This window comes from Juglans microcarpa x Juglans regia, chromosome 7D, assembly GCF_004785595.1.
Source record: "Juglans microcarpa x Juglans regia isolate MS1-56 chromosome 7D, Jm3101_v1.0, whole genome shotgun sequence".
In the NCBI taxonomy this organism is placed as follows: domain Eukaryota; kingdom Viridiplantae; phylum Streptophyta; class Magnoliopsida; order Fagales; family Juglandaceae; genus Juglans; species Juglans microcarpa x Juglans regia.
The window spans coordinates 4,638,029-4,661,346 of record NC_054606.1 but is presented as its reverse complement, the minus strand read 5'-3'; the positions used below and the strand labels follow the sequence as shown (position 1 = coordinate 4,661,346).

The 23,318-nt window shown below is 36.9% G+C and overlaps 4 protein-coding genes and 1 pseudogene across 4 annotated transcripts; 2 read left to right on the top strand and 3 right to left on the bottom strand.

Annotated features, from left to right (window-relative positions):
* Positions 1-1,571: 1,571 nt before the first annotated feature.
* Positions 1,572-2,728, bottom strand: LOC121239462 (annotated as a pseudogene).
* LOC121239337 (pentatricopeptide repeat-containing protein At1g62260, mitochondrial) lies at positions 1,572-5,020 on the bottom strand. The gene is made up of 2 exons (XM_041136567.1): positions 2,433-5,020; positions 1,572-2,119 (listed from the first exon to the last, which is right to left on the bottom strand). Exon 1 carries the CDS (start codon positions 4,867-4,869, stop codon positions 2,848-2,850), a length of 2,022 nt encoding a protein of 673 aa, XP_040992501.1. The 5' UTR covers positions 4,870-5,020; the 3' UTR covers positions 1,572-2,119; positions 2,433-2,847.
* An 887-nt stretch (positions 5,021-5,907) lies between these two features.
* LOC121239338 (ras-related protein RABA5b-like) lies at positions 5,908-8,344 on the top strand. Its single transcript, XM_041136568.1, has 2 exons — positions 5,908-6,392; positions 7,844-8,344. The coding sequence occupies exons 1-2, from the start codon at positions 6,056-6,058 to the stop codon at positions 8,152-8,154; spliced, it is 648 nt and encodes a 215-aa protein (XP_040992502.1). The 5' UTR covers positions 5,908-6,055; the 3' UTR covers positions 8,155-8,344.
* Positions 8,345-9,777: 1,433 nt separating this feature from the next.
* LOC121238856 lies at positions 9,778-20,973 on the bottom strand. The gene is made up of 14 exons (XM_041135920.1): positions 20,548-20,973; positions 19,707-19,816; positions 17,086-17,148; positions 16,806-16,998; positions 16,441-16,545; positions 16,077-16,207; positions 15,365-15,932; positions 14,938-15,003; positions 14,636-14,712; positions 13,586-13,867; positions 12,858-13,197; positions 12,571-12,723; positions 10,706-11,242; positions 9,778-10,337 (listed from the first exon to the last, which is right to left on the bottom strand). The coding sequence occupies exons 1-14, from the start codon at positions 20,806-20,808 to the stop codon at positions 10,149-10,151; spliced, it is 3,075 nt and encodes a 1,024-aa protein (XP_040991854.1). The 5' UTR covers positions 20,809-20,973; the 3' UTR covers positions 9,778-10,148.
* Positions 20,974-22,581: 1,608 nt separating this feature from the next.
* LOC121239461 lies at positions 22,582-23,064 on the top strand. Its single transcript, XM_041136710.1, has one exon. The coding sequence runs from the start codon at positions 22,582-22,584 to the stop codon at positions 23,062-23,064; it is 483 nt and encodes a 160-aa protein (XP_040992644.1).
* The last annotated feature ends 254 nt before the right edge of the window (positions 23,065-23,318 follow it).

The following is a 23,318-nucleotide window of genomic DNA, read 5'->3' as shown; positions in this document are numbered from 1 at the left end:
TTTATCAGCTATCTGGACATTGAAATTCAAAAATATGTCGTTACCTAATAATACCAATGCATAAACAATCAGTATTTACTTAAGAAGGCCAATCTAGTGTCAACCCACAAAGACATTTTAAGGGTTGGTGACTGCTCTCTTGTATTCTTCTGTGCTAAGGGTCAAAAGAAACAAAAGAAAACTACCAAAGACATTTGACTATCCAAATTCATCTCCAGTCTTCTTCCTTTGCGCTGTCTGTCTTTGAAGTACTTATGGTGTTGCCGACAGCTATAGGTGTAGAGACTGGCCTTGCATGACTTTGACCAGATGCCCAACTTGAATGAATTTGTCAATATTCTGTGTATGAATTAGACGAACGACTTCGTCGCAGCTGAAGTATCAGAGTTTCATGGAGTGTGCTCTTCTTCATCGGCAAACTCGAGCAGAAGTTTACCATCCTTGGCTTTCTTCTCTTCGAGGAGCACAGCTTCTAGGCAGACACATCGTTAAATTCACGCTTTCGATTTCAAAAATATATCTATCAACTGATTGCTTGAAGAAGAGTAATACAAATCATCATCCCTTTTATCATCATTCTCTCATCATCTCATGATATACTATTAAATGATTGAAAACTATTTATTATGTTTTACTTACAGGCTTAATTTAATGTCACATCAAGAGACATTGAGAATGATGATGATAAAAATGATGATAAATATATTTATCCTTATTTGAAAATGTGTCTTTTTCCGTTTATAATTCAACGCTTTTTGTGAAAACAACGCTTTTTGTGAAAACATATATTTTCCGAACCCATCTTCTCATTGAGTAATTTTAGATACATTCTTAGGGTATGCAAAGCTTGTACACTCATTTTGAAAAATAATAAAGTTCACCATTAAAAAATATTTTTTTTCCATGTAGACCCCAAATTCATCAACTTTTTCAAAGAGATTGTTACATGCCCTAAGAACCCTAAGACTGTAAATATCATTTCCATAATGATTTGATTAAACATTTATTCTTATGATTCGTCACGTAAGATTCCTGTAGGATTGGTCTGTATGTACTATATTTGCCACAAAATCTGTACATTGGTTTGACATTGTTTTTTCCTGTTTTTGATTGCTTACTGCAACACTGCTGTTGATATTTGATACGTGTTGTTCCAAATTCTGAAGAAGCATTTCGTAACCGAGACAGCATGATTGCATCTTGGAGATAGATGCTCTTCAGTGCTGATAAATTAAGTAATCGTCACGGACATTGAATTCAAAAACGTTGTATGGTATAAGGATCCTAAGAGTATAGGGTTTAAGACTATAAAAAAATTAATATTCAACTGTTCTAAAACTTTCAGACCAATAGTTAGTCCTATAAACTTTCTAGAAGCATAAACTTATTTGCTCTACAATAGGAAATACCCATATTCCTTTTAATTAGCATCTAATGACCACATTATAGAAAAATAAACCAAGAAAGACGGGAAATCAAGACAACAGAATTTTATCACCCAAAAAAAAAAAAAAACATATTGAACTACTTAATTAGAGCCCCCAAGGGTCGTGCAGGATCACATAGATAGATAGGCTTAAAATATTCTTGGATAAACTATAGCCATCAGAGTATCAACCCCAGTATTGTTTGAAACAAGTGGAAAGAACAAAGGATAGAGCTTGTATCGGACATAACAACTTCTATACATAACTTGGCACCCCTTCCGATCATTGCAATGTTCTTCAAAACTGCCAGCAGTGATGGCCAAACACTGAGCACAATATATCCAAAATGGTGGCTTGTGCACTGTGCCAATGCATAAAGAGTCACAAACGGAGACAACTTGGTGTCACCTCTCTCAAACCCTTCATTCTTAGGCTCAACAACTCATGCTCTAATTTCATCTATCAGAGCTCCAAGTTCTCTGTGGAAGTTTTCAGGATCTGTTACAGCATCTATAATATTGTAGTAGAAAACACCCAAGATGTATCAACTTCCCCAATTAAGCTCTTATTCTTGCAACAATTTGGACAGCTTTTCCATATCTGGTTTGCTGCATCATGGATCCAACTCGAGCAGTCTGTGTGGCTCACATCCCCTCTGTGCATTGAGCCAGGCCAAAAACTTTGTCTTTCCCCTTACCAAAGGAAGGGGCAATAAAACCGGCAGAGGCTGTTTCAGAAACGAATTCAGCTAACAACCAATCTATATTTGCTGATGTTGGCTATTTCTCCTAATATTAGTGTCTCTGTAGCAAAATTCCCCTAAAGGATCTGCAGATTCTGCATTGCAAATGCATAGACTAGCAAGAGAAGGACTTTGTATATCAAATTCATACTTCTATATTGTACCTCACGTGAAGCTTCATTTCATAAAGTAGTTATTATCGTTTTGGTGGCAGTTTAAAGCATAAAGACTAGGGCTAACCAGAGATTACAATAATAACATACCTTTCCTTTTGGGGGATCCAATAGAGGTGACACATTGGTGATGCAGAGCAGTTGCAAGCCTGAAAGCTATAAAAGATCAGCAGCTGCAACATGTATACTCCATATTCACAGGGTTTGCCCCATCCAAACTGCTACAACTGCTCTGCCCCAGCTCATATGTGAATATTCATCAAAACAAAACTGCCAGAACAGACGTTTAAATCTGACCAACATCAGATGAAACACTCAAGTTGATCTTGCTCTACCTTTTCATTTAAATTTTCTCTCTTGCAAGTCCAGGTTATACAAACAACCATTTTACTGAATCCTGTAGGCTGATTTTGTATTCTCTCGATAAGAGGGAACTGAAATACATTGCAAGGAAAATACCCCACTGAATCCAATTAATCAGGTCATTTGATCACTGATATTATCATCAGTTCGAAGAATCTACCCAACTATACCCTGGTTGCTTTATGATATTATTCTTTTCCATCAACATTCTAATTTCTGCTGCATCATCCCACTGTCCAACATCAGCATACATATTATATAGCAACACATATGGGGCTGAACTTTTGGGTTCAAGTCTCATCAATGCTTCAGCAGCAACTCGGGCCAACTCTACATTCTGATGCACCCTACAAGCACTTAATAATGCACCCCATACAGCCTTATCTGGTTCACATGGCATACTATTGATCAAATCCATGGCCTCCTCAAGCTGCCCATGCCGACCCACAATATCCACAAGCGCAGCAAAATGTTCAACCCGTGGTTCAATATCAAATTCACAAGTCATGGATTTGAATTGTTTCCGGCCTTCTTCAACTAATCCTGCATGAGCACATGCATGCAAAACTGAGATAAAGGTAATATATGTAGGCTGCACTTTAAGCCTCCTCATCACTTCAAAGAGCTCAAGAGCCTCTTTGGAAAAACCATGAGATGCGTAACCACCAATCATTGCATTCCAAGAGATTACATCTTTCTGCAGTTTCATCTTGCCAAAAATGGTCCGTGCCTGATTTATTGCCCCACATCTTGAATACATGGTAATGAGAGAGTTATATATTGGCACATCTGGAATAACTGTCTTTGTGACCAGCTGATGGATCTGCATACCTAGGTGAAGATCCACTAGCCCAGTACACACGCTGAGAACTGAAGATAAAGTGTGTCTATCAGGTTTCTCCCCTTCAAGTAGCATCTGAGTGAAGAGTTTAGCTGCTTCATTGTAGTCCTCATTTTTCTCATATCCTGCAATCATGGAGTTCCAGGATACCAGGTTCCTCTGGGGCATCCTTTCGAAGAAGTCATTAGCAAGGGTTAAACTGCCAATTTCCATGAACCCCGATATCATTGTATTCCATGAAAGGGTATCAGGATTTGGCATTTTACCAAAGAGATTTGAAGCCTCTTCCATATTAGACGAATGGACATAGCCACAGATCATTGTATTCCAGGAAAAAGTATCCCTTTCTGCCATTAGGTCAAAAAGTTCCCTGGCAGAAGCAATATCTCCCACTTTCACATAGCACATAATCATAGAATTCCATGATACCAAATTTCTCTTGAATGTCACATTACCCTCTTTACTTTGATCATGATAAAATGGAATATGATCAAAAAGGTGTCGTGCTTCTTCAACCCTTCCTACCTGACCATAGCCTGCAATCAAAGTATTATATGCATGCACTAAGTCTTCTTTGGCTTCATCCTTATTACCAAACTCAAAAAGAACTCTTGCAGCTTTATCCAACTCATCATTCTGAATAAGACCCGATATGAGTGCACTGAGGGAAGCTGCATCCCGTTCTGGCATTCTCTCAAAAAACTCAATAGCACGCACCACATTACCATTACGTAAAAACCCAGTAATCATAGCATTCCAAGAAATGACATTACGCTTAGGCATACTAGTAAAAAGCTGTAACGCCTCATCCATCTTGCCATTCTTTGCATAACCACTGATCATAGTGTTCCACGAAACGCAATCTCTCTCTGGCATGTTATCAAACAATTTCCTCCCCTCCTCAATATACCCACTTCCACGACATGAAATATAACCTGAAATCATCAAATTCCACGATACAATATCTCTTTCAGGCAATTCATTAAACAGCTTACGTGCCTTACCCATCTCTCTTCGTTGAACATACCCACTTATCATTGAATTCCACGTAACAGTATTTCGGTTCTTCGTACTATCAAACAGGGCTCTCGCTTCAAAAATCCGACCAGTCCTGATCAAATGGGAGATCTTTTTGTTTAATGAATATAAGTCAGTGTCCCGATAAGAACTCTTAGGTCTCAAACCTGTGGTAAAAGAACAGGAAGGGACAGACCCATTGTTAGATATGCGAGTAAGCATGGGCCCGTGACAAGGTCCCTGTATATTTCTGAGTAGTCCGTGTACAGCGAAACTCGGGTTTCGCATTCTCCTCCAACGAATCATCAGGTTAGTATCTGAAGACTGAAGTACGGTTCAGCTGCTGAGAGACACGCAGCCAGCTGCGCCTGCTCATCCGATCCCCACCCCAATGTCACAAACAGGACGTAAACGCTGTCGTTCTAACCATTTCATCGTACGTGACTACAGCAACTCTCCTGCCTGCCGAATGTTATCACCCAACGAACCAAAATGCAATTATTATTTTTTAATTATGAAGAGACAACTTTACAAACAGAAATTTACGAAAGAGGACCTTGTGGTTTTCTCCAAAACCAAATTCCTCTACAAATCTTACGTGTATATGGAGAGGGCAACAAGAGTCATTCATCCAAAATATTAAGTGTCAATGGGAAATTAATGCAAATTTTAAGGGCTTTGAGATCCTATAGAATTCTTATACCAATTGAAGAAAACATAAATTTAACCTTTAAAATATTTACTGTTTAATAGATATTATAAAATTCATACATTTTAAAATAGCGACGAAAAAAAAAAGGATTAAGGAATCATTATATCAATTTCAAACATAGCTACCTATCCTAACATAGTAATATACTTCATAAAAACTATTATGGAGAGAGAGAGGAAAAAATACATGGTCTTTTTCGTGATCATCCTCCTACCATCCTCTAATCATATTAAATAATTTAATATTATTTATCATTTATTATACTTAGAGTAATGTTAGAAAGAAACCATTGTAGCAGTGCATACTTTGCACACACTGCATTGATGCTTCTAGTTGATTATTTCCAATATTCACTTGGGAAGATGTGTAATCTAAATGATACAACATTATGTGTGCAAAATGGATGCTTCCAATAGTAACTTCTACCTATATTTATTCATATATATATATAGAGAGAGAGATAAACCCCCGTATGGATGCAACTAAGGGGCCACTAACACAGCCGGCATGCTTAAAGCAAGCCAAAAACCCATTTTAAACAACAAAAATAAAACCATTCATACAAGAAGGTTGTGAAGAAAAACCCGCCAATTACGCAGCCTGTCTCCATTTCGCTCTCCGATCAAGAACCTTCCCAGTTCCCTCCACGACAAAGTTATCAACCTCGCTTCACATGCGTGCCTCCCCACTCACCACGTCATAAAACTCGTACACACCCACAAATACACGAGCCCACAACGCACCGAGACGGGCAGAGAGAAAGAGAGAGAGATTGCAAATATGGGGGGGCATGAGGAAGAGGTGGGGGAGGAATATTTGTTCAAGATAGTGCTGGTTGGTGACTCTGCGGTAGGCAAGTCCAACCTCTTGTCACGCTTTGCTCGCAACGAGTTCGATACCAACTCCAAGGCCACAATTGGCGTGGAGTTCCAGACCCAGGTGGTGGAGATTGATGGCAAAGAAGTCAAGGCCCAGATCTGGGACACTGCTGGCCAAGAACGTTTCAGGGCTGTCACCTCTGCTTACTACAGAGGCGCTGTGGGTGCCCTCATTGTTTACGATATTAGTCGGAGGACTACCTTTGACAGTGTCAAGCGCTGGCTCGATGAACTCAGCAGTAAGTTCTTATATTTATGTGTGTGATTGATTAATTTTGGTTGTGGAGAAAATGTGGGGAATACTATTGGATGTCAAAAGTTTTGAGTCTGCAATTCCTATAGTGCTTGATGATTAGTCATCAACTGATTGTGGGTATGCTTGCTTTTGTTTTACAAGTTAATGAGTTTGTTGGTATGATGAAAAATTGCGAAAGAAGAATAAGAATCAAAAGTTATGGGGATTTTTTTTTCTTTTGATTCTACAAATTAAAGGTGGAGCTCGGTTGAACCAAATAGTTTAGTGGGTACTTGATTGATTTTCTCGTACAACTGTTTTCTGCATCCTTGCTAAAAGGAAAAAAGAAAGGGAAGAAGAGGTTTACACTTGAGTTTCATGACGAAGGAAACAGAAATTACTGACCAATGGCTACTTGATTTTCTATGCTAAGTTGAGGGTTCCTTTTCGGAATTTAAGCAATAGAAACACATTATTTGGAATTTCATTTGCTTCATTGCTGGCCAGTTTACTTACAAATAAAAGAAAAACAAATTGATCGTTAGTTTTGTTTTCATCGTTCTTTCAAGTGACTGCAAGGGCGGTTTCTCTCTCCATAAACCATTAACCTGATTCTTCTTAACCATAGAGGAAACCGCAATCGGTCAATTGTGTGTATTTTTGTATCATTTAAAAAATCAAGTTCAGAATATGAAATGGTAAGTATTTAGATTTGAACTTCATCCCTTGTGGATAGATGTTTAGGCACAGAAAGACATACTCACATTTTGATTCCCTCTCTCTGTGTGTTACCACATTCATATATGCAAGAGTCATTCTGTTAGGCGTCTTGTGCAGGGCAGTAGGAATATGGCTAACATATGCTAACAGACTGTGTTGTGTAGGCTAGGTGCTTCATCCTCAAATAATGGCTCTACTTGACCCGCTTATCTGTGAGCAATGGCCTTCCCTGAAAAGTTTCATTACATTTTGGCACAGAATGTCCAATCTAATGGGGCTGATTCGCTGCATTATGTATTTAAATGGCATTTAGGCACAATATTCATTTTATTGTATTGGAAACTTCCGAGGGTGCGGTGCATGGGACCGGGGTTTACTCTATAGGGGTGGATCCGAAGGGCCCTGCCTTGGAGAGGTTTCCCGACATTAGAAAAAAAAAAATCATTTTATTGTGAGGGTTGGTTGAATTTAAAAACAGTTCACAACAAAATTAGCATAGGACTTGTACTTTTTCCTTCAAATAAAAGTCTTCATCGTTTCAATAGTTCCCTTTTTGTATTTGTGCTGACTCTCTCTTTCAATCTCTCTCTGCAATGCCACTCTTTTGCAATCTTTTATGTTTATCATTTGTTTCTTTCTTCCGCATGCGACCCTTGATTTGTTATATGGAGGTCAGTTTCCTCTTGTATGTTTAGTAAGGCCAACTAAGTGAACTTTTAATTCGATTTTATGCAGCTCATTGTGATACCACAATGGGGAGAATGTTGGTTGGGAACAAGTGTGATTTGGAGAATATAAGAGAGGTAAGTGTGGAGGAGGGCAAAAGCCTAGCAGAAGCAGAAGGATTGTTCTTTATGGAGACATCTGCACTTGATGCTACTAATGTGCAAACTGCATTTGAGATTGTTATCCGGGAGATTTACAACAATATCAGCAGAAAGGTTCTGAATTCTGAGTCTTATAAGGCTGAATTGTCGATGAATCGAGTAAGCCTGGCCAATGGTTCTGGCTCATCCAAGCGATCTTTCTCTTGTTGTGCTAATTGATCTTTTGTTCTTTCAGTTTCACATTAAACTTAATTAGGGTACCTCTTATATACCTCTTTGTACTCTTTTCTCTTTCTTCCTGTTTGATAGTTACCTCTCAATACGGTCTCTCGAGTGACCAGTTTATTTTATTGGTTCTGGTGCTTTTCATTAATTGATCTGTATTAGATGAGATTGGACTTGGAATTCTCTTCGAGAGCACTGGCCAAATGGCAGTGCATCCTCATATTTTGGCTTTATATCATTAAAACCTTCGTTGGATTAGCCAAACCAATAAAACTCTACATATGAGATGAGCTACAGTAAATGCAAAACATTCTCCATTTTTGGTTGGGTACTGTTTATAGCCATAACAGATATTTTATTCCACTTTATTACCGCACAAAATAAGGAAGCCCCATATCAATGACAAGGGTATTTTATCGCAATAAGAGAAATATTCGAAAGAAAGAGTTCGGTTAACCACTTTTTCCTACATGCCGGAGCTTTCCTCAATCCCACACAGAAAGCCCTTTTCACCACTAATATTTTATTCCACTAACAAATATTTTAAGTTCTGATTTTTTACAAATGGCTATATTATGTTCATATTTTTGTACGAAATTTCACTGAACACACGATAATTAGTTTAGGAGAAAAAATATTTGTAATAGTGAATTGTACAACCGCTGCGTAATTACTTTGAAAAAAAGTTAATAAAACATGATATCCACATGAAAAAAATTAATTTTTTAATAGTTGACCTCACTCTTTTTTAAAACAATTACGTGACGTTTATGCAATTTAAGATTGTACGTAAAATTATTCATTTTGCAAGGTTTTGTGAAAGTGGTAGAGTTCGTAAATGTGTTTGAATATAGAAATTTCTTTAGATTTGTTATTACGGGAAGCTTGAGAAAGTGATGGGATCCATTAAAATGAAATTCGAATAAAGAAATAGAGCTTTTTTTTTTTTTTTTTGGTGAAAACTCATTAATTTTTATTCTTTTAATCACAATATCCGTTGCAAATAATTAAACGAAAATTATTTTTTATATTAAAATTTGTTTTGATTTGTAAGGTTGTTAGGTTGAATGTGAAAAGTTTTTTTTTTTAATGTGATATTTTTAATTCCCAGACAAAGGAAAAAAGAAAAACCATATTTCAAGAATATAAATAGAGTATTGCACATCTACAAAGGAATTACACAAAAATCATCTCACAAATTAACGTGATTTCATCTAATCCGTTAGATCTATTTTGTAATAAAAATAACTTTATAATCTGATGAATCACATTTAATTTGTTAACTAATAAGGTAACGCTGTTATTTATGTTAACTAATAAGGTAATGCTGCTGCTGCTGCTGCTGCTGCTAAATACAAATGTCGAGGAAATAAGTTTCATCCGCAGAAGAAATAAAAAATTGTAGATCAAAGTTCATGAAGGCACTGATTGTTGACAAACAACATTTTCAGCTAAAAGATTACACACATATGACTTATATATATATATATATATATATGCATGATGATGCATACATACATAAATACATACTTACATGTATATATTTTGTTATTCTGATAGATACCCTCGATCGGATGATAATCTATATTGAGAATTGTGTGGAAGCTCTCAAGCACATGGGGTTCATAATCAATATGCTTAATTCTATGTTAAGGTATTTACATTGTGCATGCGCAAATATGCTCTTGGGGAAGGGCAATTTCTTGAAATCATCGATGACATTGTTATGGACTGCTACCAGAATACACAATTTGTACATCCAGGACAGAAGTCATAGATTTAGATAAACATTTAAACTTCCGATATATAGACGCCTGAGCTCCTTCCTTGCCTACAAATATTATCCGGGAATAGAATGCACAAATGGCTGGTCGTTTGCTAGTCGAACCTAGGAGATTAACTCTACTGAAAAATGGACACTAAAGGAAATATTCTACCATCTATCAATCCTGAAAACATGAGAGAGAGAGAGAGAGAGAGAGAGATTCTCAGGGCTTCCTCAAGGCAGATGCTGCACCCATCACAATAGCCAAGACAAGGCCGAGACCAGCACCAAGGGAAGCACCCACCGCTGCAGATGTTAAGGAGGACGCCTTGGCTTGGGAATCTGCGCTCGCATCTGCTATAATTGCACGTTCTCTTGCCAATTCCAACAAAAGTCTATCTCTAGATAGTTCCTTTAATTTGAAAGAAGAAATAGAAATTAACAGCAAAACAAAAACACAGAATAAAATTTTTTCTGTTGTGTTTTGTAAGTAATAAGAACTTCATTAAAAAGTGCAAAAGGCTACACTGGATCTATACTTTAAACTTTTATCAGTCATGACATACTTCTTCAGGTACTTAACTCTATAATTCTCTCACATAATGACCACTTTAGTTGAAAACAATATCTTGCCAAAATTCTGCCCATCGTCATTATTTTGCGAAACATGTGGAAAAGGAGTTCAATCATATCCACTCCCAACCCAAAAAGTAAAACAGAGAAAATTAACACCATTTCCCCGTCTTTTGGTGCAATATAAAGAAAGTCAAATGGTTTTACCTGGAAAGATGCCTCCTCATGGCTCCGAAGCGCGCGGTGGACTAGCTGACGGAGAAAGGTGACACCCTCCACTGGAAGAACAACATCTTTCTTCTGGAAAGACCTCCGAACAAGATTCATTGGGGCAAAAAGAAGCGTTTGAGTACCCATCCTCCCATCAGAAACTCCACCAGCTGCACCCCAAGACAAAGAAGCACTTGCAGCACCAGGCATAACATATGGACACGAATTGATAACTCCAGTTGTGCTTAAAGATGCTTGGTATGCCTGCACAACAGCATCAACTACTGCTCTTTGTTGATGTGCACTGACAGAAAATTTATTTGTTATGGCAAGGACCCAAGGGATTCCTAGAGATTTGGCCTCATCTAACAGAAGTGAAAGTACCGGCTTTTGTTGTGATATATCTGAGTGATTGTATTGAGGTATTTTATGGGACAGGTTGTGCACAAGAACAATCAAATCTGTCTTCCTACTTAGGTCACGAATTCCCATCCACAGTTCATCCCTGAAACGAGAAACCTCCCTGTTCAGATCCTGCAGTACAAGAAATTAAAAAAAAAAATGAAAGTAAGGACACAGTCCAGAAGTACAACAATAAAATGGGGGAGAATAGCAGCAGCAAAACTGAACCAATAAGAGTTCCTTCTGAACCTAACCAGTTCAATGATAGATGGAGTTGTATGTATACTCTATTCAAGCCCCATCTATCCCATTGGGCCTCATCTACATCTACATTGCCTTGTGAGTCAGAACATATTGATACCATAAACAGAGATATTGAAAACACACAAAGAAACAGTAATGGCATTGCACATTCTGCCTCCCCAAAAAGGCAAAATTGTATGAGTTACTGCAGAACACAGATCAGCTATAGGGCCGGAAACAGCAACAATAGCTACAATATGCTAAGCTTACAACAACTGAGAAAAGAAATCGCAATAAAATGCGGTAGTACATAAAAAAATAAAAATAAACCATATAAATTGCAGAAGCCCGAGAAATGTGACTGTCAATTGCTCATTGTAAGTGGAAATCCTAAATATACCAGCAAGAACTCAAAGCTTGTTTATCTCCTTCAAACAGGTCAACACAACCATGTCCACAGCCAAAAAATAATGTTGGACCAAAAACCAAAACAAAAAAGAACCAAGAAACAAATAGAGAATCTTGAACAAGAATTATTTCCTCCAGACTGAGAGACTCATGTTCAAGACATGTGCACATGATGATCAGCTTATCAAATTGACTTGTTCATATAGTGGTTTAACTAAAGAATATAAATGACAAGAGAGTCGACCAAGGCTTGCACTAAAATCTAGACATTAATTTGCCCAATCCCAGTCCTATTAAATCAGGCATCCTGGCCTCCAAATTTCCTGCTAATGTATCCAACAAAAATGATACGATTCAACATTAAGGAATTTTTTTGTGGCATTCTTCCTACTTTATTTTCTCCTTATTGAAAGAATTTATGCATAAACCTTTAACTAACAGCATGTATGCAAGTTGTACAATACACCATAGAATACCAAATTACTTTCCCCTTTATTTTTGCAACGAGGTTAGAGGGGATACCAAGTCACTCATAGCTGGAAAACTGAGATTCTCTGAACTTATATATCCCTAAGATTCAACCATCATCAGCTGACCATCAGAAATGAAATGCATAATGAGGCAATGATAGCATACAGAATTCAGATGATACTAATAAAGCGGTGACACAAGTGACTAGCCTATAATAGGAAACAAATATGCTCTGGTGTGGTACTGTTTGTACAAATTATAACAAATTGCATTTGCAATGTTGAATGAAATGTGCCCCATAAACAAGGAACATCATTTACAAAAGGAAAAAAAAATACCTGCAAATTTATCCCTGCTGAATCGCAGTAGAATAAACCACCAGCAATCCCCTCTTGAACATCGGTCTCAGCAAGCATATTCTCAATATTGGTGACAGTGTGGACCTTGCTTTCACCAAGTATTGCCTTTAGAAGAGAAGTTTTACCAGCACCCTACACAGCAAATAAGTCAATTTAAGTCTCTATAATTTACCAAAAAAATTAAACATATTTTGTCATTACCTACATACATACATTCACGTGCATGCGTGTGTGTGTGTGGGTACGCATGCATGTGTAATCAGTACCTCAAGGCCAAGTAACCGGACCCTACGAGTTCTGACATGAACCTCCTTAGAGACAGTAGCAAAATCACTGGTACAGAATATGGAAAAATCACTCAGACCTTCAGGACAGATAAATTTGTCGTCGTGAAAAGATCCCGAAGTATTTTCATGATTGAGATTGGCGCCATCTGAATCAACAGAAGGAAACATGGGCACCAATGTATCTGCCACGATCTGATGCTTTGGCGGCCGTCTCAATGGTGCTCCAACTAGAACTCGCATCTTTTGCAATTCTGGCTCCACTCCATGATTTGAAGAATAAGTTGGAACTGAGGGAAAGGATTCCACTCTAGTGGAACACCTGGATGGTTGGACAGTCAGGTGTGCCTTTTGGTTTTCTATGTCACTCAAAAGGAACCAGTATACAAATGAAGAGCATCTTGATCATATCAGCTCAAACAGGAGTAGCAAAAGCAAGCATTAAAAAGGGGGGAAAAACAAGAAAAAGGAAAAACATGACAATAGCCACAGGCCCACAACTAATCAATATTAGGACTGAAAGATCAATGTAGGTGATCCAGAGAAGACATCAATCATGAAAAGATTATGATGAGAATGATGGCAAAATATCAATATCTTTCGTATTTTTTAACAATCAGGGCTGTTAAAGGATTGGAAAATTAATTTAAAAAACAAAATACAAAAGCGAGAGGATGGAGGAGGGTTATAAGGATTGCAAAGGACAATACCAGTTGCCGTTGACTTGAGCGTGAACCAGTGTACAGAGATGCAACCTAAATCCGGTGATATCAACTTTTAAAGGTTCTCCATTCTTCTCACCAGGTAGTCCATTCCATCCAAGAGGAGTAATTGAAGTAGCGGTGCGAATAACTGGAGACTCTACAATATGGCCAAGCTCAACAGCCCCTGCAACTGAAAGACCAAGCCACTGCTGTAGATGTGGAAACTGCGGCAGTTGCTCAATTCCTAGGAAAGATGTAGGATTATCACTCATACACAGGTCATATATTCTGCACAAAAGACAAATTCAAACCAAGAATGAGACTTACAATTCCTGAATTTTCATTCTGGCATGTCAAAAAAACACGGTTATTGATAGAGACATTAGATATAGACTTTCAACTTTTAGAGCTATCAAGAACCTATCAATAGTAATTTTCAGCAAAATTTGGATTTTTTTGGTTATGACCCATCTGGGGAGAGTGTAGATCATTTTAAAATTCAAAGCTCTGAGAAAGTCTTCTCAAGTGGAGACTGGAAGAAATTATCACAATTAGAGGATCTACGTTGTAAAATTTATAGATGACGCATGAAGAAAATATAATAAAACGGAAATCATAGAAGCTAATTGATTATTTTAAATTACAGTTAAAAGTTTTAACCAGCCCAAGAAACTTCCGTGGTCCAATATCAGGATCCATAGGTTCAAACATGATTTGATTTTGATAATTTTAAAAAGGATTTATACGACAAATTGCAGATAAAATAACACTGTTCAGATCTATACTTATACATAGAAAAAGAAAATAGAATAGATACAGGAAAACTGCTAGCCAATGTAACAAGTGACCATCATTTTTTTTTCAATAGGTAACAATTGACTATCAATTTAAGCATAGGGGCAGTATACGATTTTTTTTTATAAGTATGTGTGTGTGTGTGTGTGGGGGGGGGGGGGGGGGGGGGGGGGGGGGGGGGGGTGCAGTATATGATAAAATAACTGAATTGTAAATTGACATACACAATATGTTAAGTTTTGTTTATACAATAATTCACACCTCTGAAATCGAGACCTATATGACTTCATAGAATGTGATTGAAATCGTTCCCTTAATTCCGCAATAACAGATCTGACCTGAAAATGTCTTTTCCAGAAGAAAGTAAATAAAATGAGAGATCCCAAGAGATACTACAACCAGATACCGCACATAATACTGAAAGGCTGTCAAAATCATAAGATTCATGCCACAGGAATATTACAAATCTCGCCCTCCCATGCAGAAACCCTAAGAAAAAGAAATCTCACCCTCCCATGCAGAAACCCTAAGAAAAAGATGGCTAAACAAAAGATAGCACATACCGATGTCAACTTTGAATATTCTGCACCTGACAGTGATTCCACTGATGAATTCCCCAAGAGATACAGCTGTATGAATAAATAGCTTCCAATGAAATCACTAATATAAAGAATAGACTTATCAAGAAAGACTAATATTTAGATGATGTCACATACACGATAAATGAGTGGCCAGGGGACCACTACAAGAATTAATAGACTACAAAAATGCACTAATGAAAACAAAACAACTAATATAATTTTTTTTTATAAGTAAACAAAGTAACTAATATATGCCAGCAAAGAAACCAGAAAAGCAAGTAAGTAGCAACAAAATCAATATTGAAACTTCTAAAATTTCAGCAGTTTTTCCATCCCTCCTGCGCTGTGATGTCAAACCATTCTAATACCAAACAAACAAATAAATGAGGCATGGGTTCATTATATATACCTGCCCAAATGGTACATAAAAAGGTAAATAAGGCACTCTGCGCCAGCTCCTACCATCCCCACCTTTACTACTCTCTTGTTCTGCTAACTTTCCACTTGTTGCTACATCTGGTGGCCCTTTAATAGTGTCAGAAAATGGCTTTAGGGAAATGCCGTCTGAGCCCTCTTGGATTTCAAGAGACTGTGGTTCAACTACATCATCTTCAACCAAAGCTGTTGCAACAGAATCAGCCGAGGAAGACATCTCTACGGAGCCAACTTGATTTCCTCCGTATTTGTTGAACTTTCTCCTCACACTCTCCAAAGGAACAAGCCTTGAGAGTCTCCAAAATGAACGCTGTACAGGACCCAACCCCAAAACCAACTGCTCCCCATGATTCTCTTTTAGCTTCTCTATCCCCTCCTTATGTTTTAATGGTGATAAATTAGTAGGTTCAGCTTCAGCAGGAATCGTTTGAGCCTGTGCATTATAATGATGGAAATATGCTGGAGACAGGATACGAGGCACCAGATCTTCTGGAATGCAGTAAGTCTTGAAATAATGATGCCAGCCTTTACTATTAACATAACTGAAAGAAAATACCATAAAATAAAAAATAAATAAATAAAACTTGGATGTGTTATCAAAAAAAAGAAAAGAAAAGAGGAATGATATCTAGAACTCTTGTTGTTCAGTAATATCATAGTTGCTAAGAAGGATATCAGAAACCTACTCTCTTAAAGCAGCATTTCCAACTGGGGGCTGCGAGAATGTTATGCATTTAACTAACACCTTTTCACCTTCCTTTGACGATGATGAAACAGCTATTACCCTCAAAATGGCGAGGGTAGCTAATGCTGCTACCTACAAAGGCAAAATAGGAGTAAATGATGCATATATTTTTTTATAAGTAAGATAAACTTTTATTTATGATCAGCAGAAAGGAAACAACAGCATTATTGAGGTACAGGGCGTATAATTCAAATACATCTAACAAGAGAAAGATAAGAGGCCAAGCATAGCCCAAGTATACCACACCAAGTTAATGATAACAAAAGGTGGGAAAAACTAGAGTAAAGCAGGATAATCAGACTCACTGCTCCACCAAGTGAATGACCGCATAATACAAGCTTCCGCTTCTTCTTTTGAGCAAGCCTGTATAACTCCAAAGCAGGTATCCCTTTAGCACGAGCCAAAAAACCCTAAAGATAATTGGAAAGATTAGAACATTAGAACACCATATAGAAAGTATGATAAAGATCCTCTATGTTGGAGGAACAAGAAACCAACACGTTATCATATAGATCTGTAGGATGGAGGATCAAGAAATCAGAATGGCTAACAGAGAGAGGAAAAGAGCTGCTTAGGAAATGTAGGAAAGCAAGTGTAATTGCCAAGATATTTGAGATGTCCTAACGAGAAATGATCAAATGGACCATGAAAATAGTGGTCGCTATCTTACCCGATGAACAGCAGGTTTAGATTTATCTTTTATTTGCTTAGATTTTGTATCAAGGGGATTCCACAAGTTCTCTGACTTTCCCTTTCGACTTTCACGTTGTTCAGATTTAGAAGCTTCAATTTCCTCAGCATCTTCTATGGCATCCTCATGAAAGATAGCACCTTGTAGTATATTGGCATCAGCCATGACATCCCTTGATTCGTACAAAATAAAATGAAGACAAAAATTAGAAAATTATACAGACTAAGACAAGCTGATCAATAAATTCTATGATGCATACTTGTACTGCTTTGTTCCAACGAATGAAGCAAATAATGTGTCACCTGCTTCTGCCAATAAATACCTGCAAAAGCAAGATGCAAAGAAGCTATATGATAAACAAAAAATTTGAAAACATTATTGAAAAGATGAAAAACCAAAACAGACAAATCATCTCAAAAAACACAAATATATATGCAGAAACATGGTGGGATGATGTCAGTGGCTGATAACATGGTCACTTCCGCTGGTTCCCTCCAATGGTTGGTGAGGTTTACTAGAGCTGTCCAGGATTGGGAAGTGGGAGACATTAGAAAACTTTACAGGGCACTTTGTGAACTGAACCTAAAAGCTGAAGGGGAAGACAGGTTGCTTTGGTAGAATACCGGGAACAACAACTTCTCGGTCAGATCCTTCTATAAGGTTTTGTCGCCGCATTCTTCTATTGTTTTCCCTTAGAAGAGTATTTGGAGGAGTAATGTTCCACTTAAGGTTGCTTTTTTTAGCTGGCCGGCCTCCCATGGGAAAATATTGACTATTGATAAGCTAAGAAAGCGAGGATTCTTAATAATGGATTGGTGCTTTTATGTGTAAAAGCAATGGAAAAACAGTGGATCATCTTTTTTACATTGTGAAGCGGTCAAGGCTTTATGGGATGATATTTTCTCTGGGCTTGGCATTGCCTGGGTCATGCCTAGGAAGGTGGTTGATTTATTGTTATGTTGGAGAGGAATTCGAGGGAATCGTCAAATAGCGGCTGTTTGGAAGATGGTGCCTCTTTGTTTAATGTGGTGTACTTGGAACGAAAGGAATGGTCACTGCTTTGACAACAGGGAACGGTCGATGGAAGGGTTTAGGGACTTTTTCTATCATACATTGTTACTTTGGGCTTCAGCCATTGTATTGAATGGGACTAGCCTTAATGACTCTTTTTTTTTTTTTTTATAAGTGCCTTAATGACTTTTATGTTGATTTCACAGCACTTAGCTTGTAATTAGGTTCATCACTTGTATACTTCCTATGTACCTGGGCTATGCCTAATTACGTGATTAATAAAATTTCTTACTTATCAAAAAAAATATATATGCAGAAATATAAGTTTACTATTTAATAAAAAGAGGGAGTAAGAAAACGAAGTGTGATATACCTAACCATTTGTAACAAAAAAATAAAAAACATTCTTAATATGAAAAAGAGCACATAGAAATTGTTATTGTACACATTACAACATAGAAGTAGGGTACATTTGAAATGTGGTACAATTAAGGTGACTAATTTATGCTTGTGTAGATGGCTTGATAAAAACTAAAATCTTGGGAAAAACAAGGTAATACATTTGGGTCTACTTATGTATAGATGCAGCCTCTTCTTGCCGAAAAACTTGATTATCCAAAATTTTTCCACATAACCTAATAACTGCCATTCCAAAAGGAAAAAGAGGAAATGGTCGGAGTGAATTTAACATCCTTAGCCAAAAAAGCAGGGAATTTAACAAAAAATGTACTTTCAGACAGTAGGAGTGAACTGTGTAACTTGGAGTTAGACCAACAGAAGATATTAAAGAACCCAGCAATCATTGCCTTTTTTTATCGGAAAACAATACTTTATAGAAAATAATAATAAGCATATCCCAAGTACATGGGACATATACAAAAGTGTCACCTAAGTATGATTATCTCGTGATAAAAGAAAGTCATGAATGTTGAGGCTTTTCTGGGAAGACTTTACAGTTCAAAGTTGATGCTAGGTAGGGAGGACAGCATGCTGTGGGTTCCTGCATGAAATTCTAAGTTCTCAGTTTCCTATTTTTACAGCATATTAACCAGTCACAGGAGTTGTGAATTCCCCTGGAAAAACATATGGAAAGTGAAAATTCCTTCCAAGGTTGCTTTTATCTGTTGGGTGGTATCCTTGGGCAAAGTGTTGACAACTGAAAATCTTAGGAGAGGTATGTACATTGATGATTGGTGTGTCATGTGCAAGAAGGATGGGGAATCTGTTAACCACCTCTTTCTTCATTGTGAAGTGGCCAGGCTCTTGTGGAATGAGGTTTTGAATCGGACCGGTCTACTTTGGGTAATGCCCAAGGAAGTGGTGGATTTATTGGTAGGGTGGAAGGCATTGAAGGGTAGCAAGAATGCTGTTGATATTTGGAAGATGATTCCTTCTTGTCTCATGTGGTGTCTATGGCTTGAAAGGAATTGGAGATGCTTCAAAGACAAAGCACGTTCATTGGGAGACCTTAGGGATTTTTTCTTTAGTACTTTGAGTTTGTGGGCTAAAACTTTTGTAATGGAAGATGATTTCCAGAATTTGTTTTAGATTTCCTTTTGCTTTTAGTAAGTAGTAGGTATTTCCTTTGTATACGTCTTGTGTACTTGGGCTTATGCCTATTGGGAATAAAATCTCTTATTACTTATAAAAAAAAATTGAAGTCAATTACAATCGACCAATGGAATAACGGGTTAAAAAAGAACATTCTAAACTCATCCATTGACCACTCACGATCTTTCGAAACTTCTTGCATCCCAGTGATCATTACTTAACAGAAAAGTAGTACCAATACATTGGTAGAATAGAAATAATTTTACAAAAAAGAAACACACACACACACGCGCGAGAGAGATATAGAGCAGACCATACCTGTGTGGAACATGATCTGAAGAAGGTTGCACACGCTCCAAAGAAACAAGTTGTCCTCCAAAATCAGCCTTAAATTTATTTACAGCTCGAACCAACTCAGCAGCAGGTCTCTTCATGTAAGGAAGAATAGGTACCATAAGCCAAAGAAAACTCATTTTAATGCCTAACTAACATCGTTAATAACCATTCCACTGCCAAAAACAGGTCTCTGAAAAACCGTTTTGTTTCTCTACTCTGAAAAACAGAAAACAGTTTCAAGAAATAACACTTTTTTTGGTATTCTCAAAAAGCAATCATTTTAAGTGACATTTAAAAAAAAAAAAAACGAAAACAGAAAACACCCACCTGATTCATCAACCTCCAGAGCAAGCACTCAAAATCATCAGCAATCGCCACATGCAATTAAAAAACTACTTCTCATGGCGGCCCCTAATTACAATCCGTAATATCCCACATGCATGTTTACTGGGACTCATACACTCTAGATAAAGCATGTACACAGAAAATTTCATTTCTCCTTCCACTCCTTTGGACTTCTCAGAGCTATACAAATGTCAAGAAAAAAACCAATACTTGTCGCTTAAGAAATAACACAAAAACACAATCTTCTCCAGTTGTTCGTTTTCCTTCCCATTCCTTCACCTCACTCGCATACCCAACGACCAATTCTTACTGGTTTGGTCTCAAAAATCAAAACCACTATCCCCTAAACTGAATTCTCCTTATTTAAAAAAAAAAAAAAAAAAAAAAGGAAAAACATTCTATTCCCTTATTCCTGGAATTTCTTAACCACCAATCAAAAAAATTAAAGAAATTTCAGGTTGCCACAAAATGCCCATACCTTGTAAACGCACTCGGAGAGAACCATGCAGCAGAGAATGTCCTGTAAGTCCAAAACGGACTCGGCCTTGAGGGCGAGACAAAGATCATGGAGCTGCTTCTTTCGGCGCTCGTACTCTTCTTGGATCTTCTTCCTCTGCTCCCTGTCGTCGTTGTTCCACGGCCACCGCAACCGCCATTGCAAGGGGCCCCACGAGACCTTGAGAATCTTGGCCCGCTGATCTCTGATCCAGGACTCCACCCGGCTATGTATGGACTCCATTGGTGTCCTAAAACAGGAGATTTGATTTGGGGATTGAAGAAGGAAGGGGGAGGCAATGGAGAGTGTATTGTGTTCCAATATACCAGTGATAGGCAATGGGAATCTCAGTCTTATTAGAAAAGCATATGCCCCAGAGAGTCTCCTCCGTTCATCTTACTGTTTTGTTTCTTCATCTTTTGATTGAATAAAACAAAAATATTTAAGCAAAAACAAAGCCTGTGTGCCAAATTTGGATTGATGCATTTATAATTTATTTAAACGAGTTGATATTTTAATTTTAATAAATTAATTCCATATTATTTCACGTAGGATTTATGATTTTTGAAAACAATATAAATTCTAATGTCAAAGTTTTGTGTTCATTCCAATTTGAATCTACCTAGCTCACATAGGCCTCGTTTGTTTTTACAAATGAGATGAGATAAGTTGAAATAAAAGTTAAAAGTTGAATAAAATATTATTAGAATATATTTTTTTAATACTATTTTTATTTTGAAATTTAAAAAAAATAATTGTTTATTTTATTTTGTATAAGAATTTAGAAAAATTATAATGATTAGATTAGATGACATAAAATGAGTTGAAAAGTTACCTAAAAACAAACGAGGCTTTAATCAAGGCTCCTTTAGATAGGTTTTATTCATCTCCTCTCATTTGATCATTACAATTTTATCAAATTTCTACACAAAATATAATAAACATATCAACTTTTTTAAATCTCAAAATAATAATAATATTAAAAAATAATATTCTAACAATATTTTATTCAACTTTCATCTAAAATTATCTCATCTCATCTCACTATCCAAACCTCACCTAAATTATTTACATTTTTAATCTTGGTTTGTTATTTCATCCAATTCATAGATCGTGTTAGAAACTTGTCAATCTTAAATTTAACTATGTTTAATTCCTTCAACCCATGTAGCGCAATTTAAATTAATAAATAATATTGTATTACAATTATCATTATCGTTATTTAGATAGATGAAAAATAAGGACCATATATAATTTTGTTCAGGGTCGTAATTGATATATATTATTATTATTTTATAGTTTAATGTGTTAGTTGAGGTGTTGATATAAAACTTGCTCACCTGTTTCTTATTGTGTACAGTCTCCCGTGGCGATTGTGGATGGGGATGCAAAAGTTGAGGTGTTGTTGCAGCAAAGTGAGGGGAGTGGAATGAGGCCCTAGTCAAAAGATTGTTTAGCACAAGAGAGGCTGAGCAAGTTTTAAGCATACGCCTTAGCAAAATGTATGTAGAAGATAAAATGGTGTGGGGACCTTCAAAGAAAGGTCTTTTTTCTGTTAAAAGTGCATACTACCTGGATGTAGAGAGAAAAAATGTTATTCGAGGAGAAACATCCAGCAATAATGAAGATGATAACAGATCCAATCTGCCAACAGGAAAATGAAGATATTATGCATGTTCTATGGAAGTGTAGTGCTGCAAATGATGTATGGTATGAGTCATTGATCAAAACTCAAAAGGGGTGTACGGATGAGAATGATTTTCTGAACCTTTGGGGAAAACTGATGCTCAAAATGTCAAAGGCTGAACTAGAAGAAACAGCAACTGTGATGAGGGGCCTATAGACAAGAAGAAATCAATTTATTTTCGAGAACAGTTTCAAAAAACCTGGGCTTATTGTAAGCATGGCAAGGGAAGAGGTGGAAGAGTTTCAAAGAGTCCAAAGGCTAACAAACAGGACACTACCGAATGCAGTAGATATGAGACCGGGGGTTGGAAGAATCCAAATGAACATTATATGAAAGCTAATTGGGATGCAGCCTTGGATCAAAAGGAAGGGAAGATGGGGGTTGGAATAGTTATAAGGGATGAGCATGGAGAAGTTTTAGCAGCTATGTGTGGTCAAAGGCACCATGTACATCAAGCGACAACAGCAGAGATTCTAGCCCTTTGGAGAGCTATGGAGATCTGTAATGATCTTAATTTACGCAGGGTAGTATTTGAAGGGGATGCTCAGGTGGTCATCAAGGGTATTAATGAAGACAATGAAGATTTTCTAGACTATGGGATGGTGATAGTAGATGCAAAGAAGTTAATCAAGCTAATAAAAGACTGGAAAGTTCAGTATACACATAGAAGCACAAATGAGGTAGCACACATACTGGCAAAAAATGCTTTAAAGTTAGATAGTGAACAGATATGGATAGAAGAATTTCCTAATTGTATTGCTCAAGTCTTAGAAAGATATAGGAGATGTATTGACAACAACTTTCATCAATGAATACAAAGGGATACGTTTGTTTGTTTCAAAAAAAAAATGTGTTAGTTTCAATAATTAAGAATATAAAAAATAAAAATATTGGATAATCTGAGAGGTGCAAAATGTAGCTTTACTTGTGTGTTTTTTATCGGTCATTTTTATTTTAAAGTAATACTAGATATAATCATAGAGTGTGTACGTTCTACGCATTCTTTTCAAAAGAAATATAATTCGCCATTAAAAAAAAAAAAGTAATGCAAGATATACTTATTGGG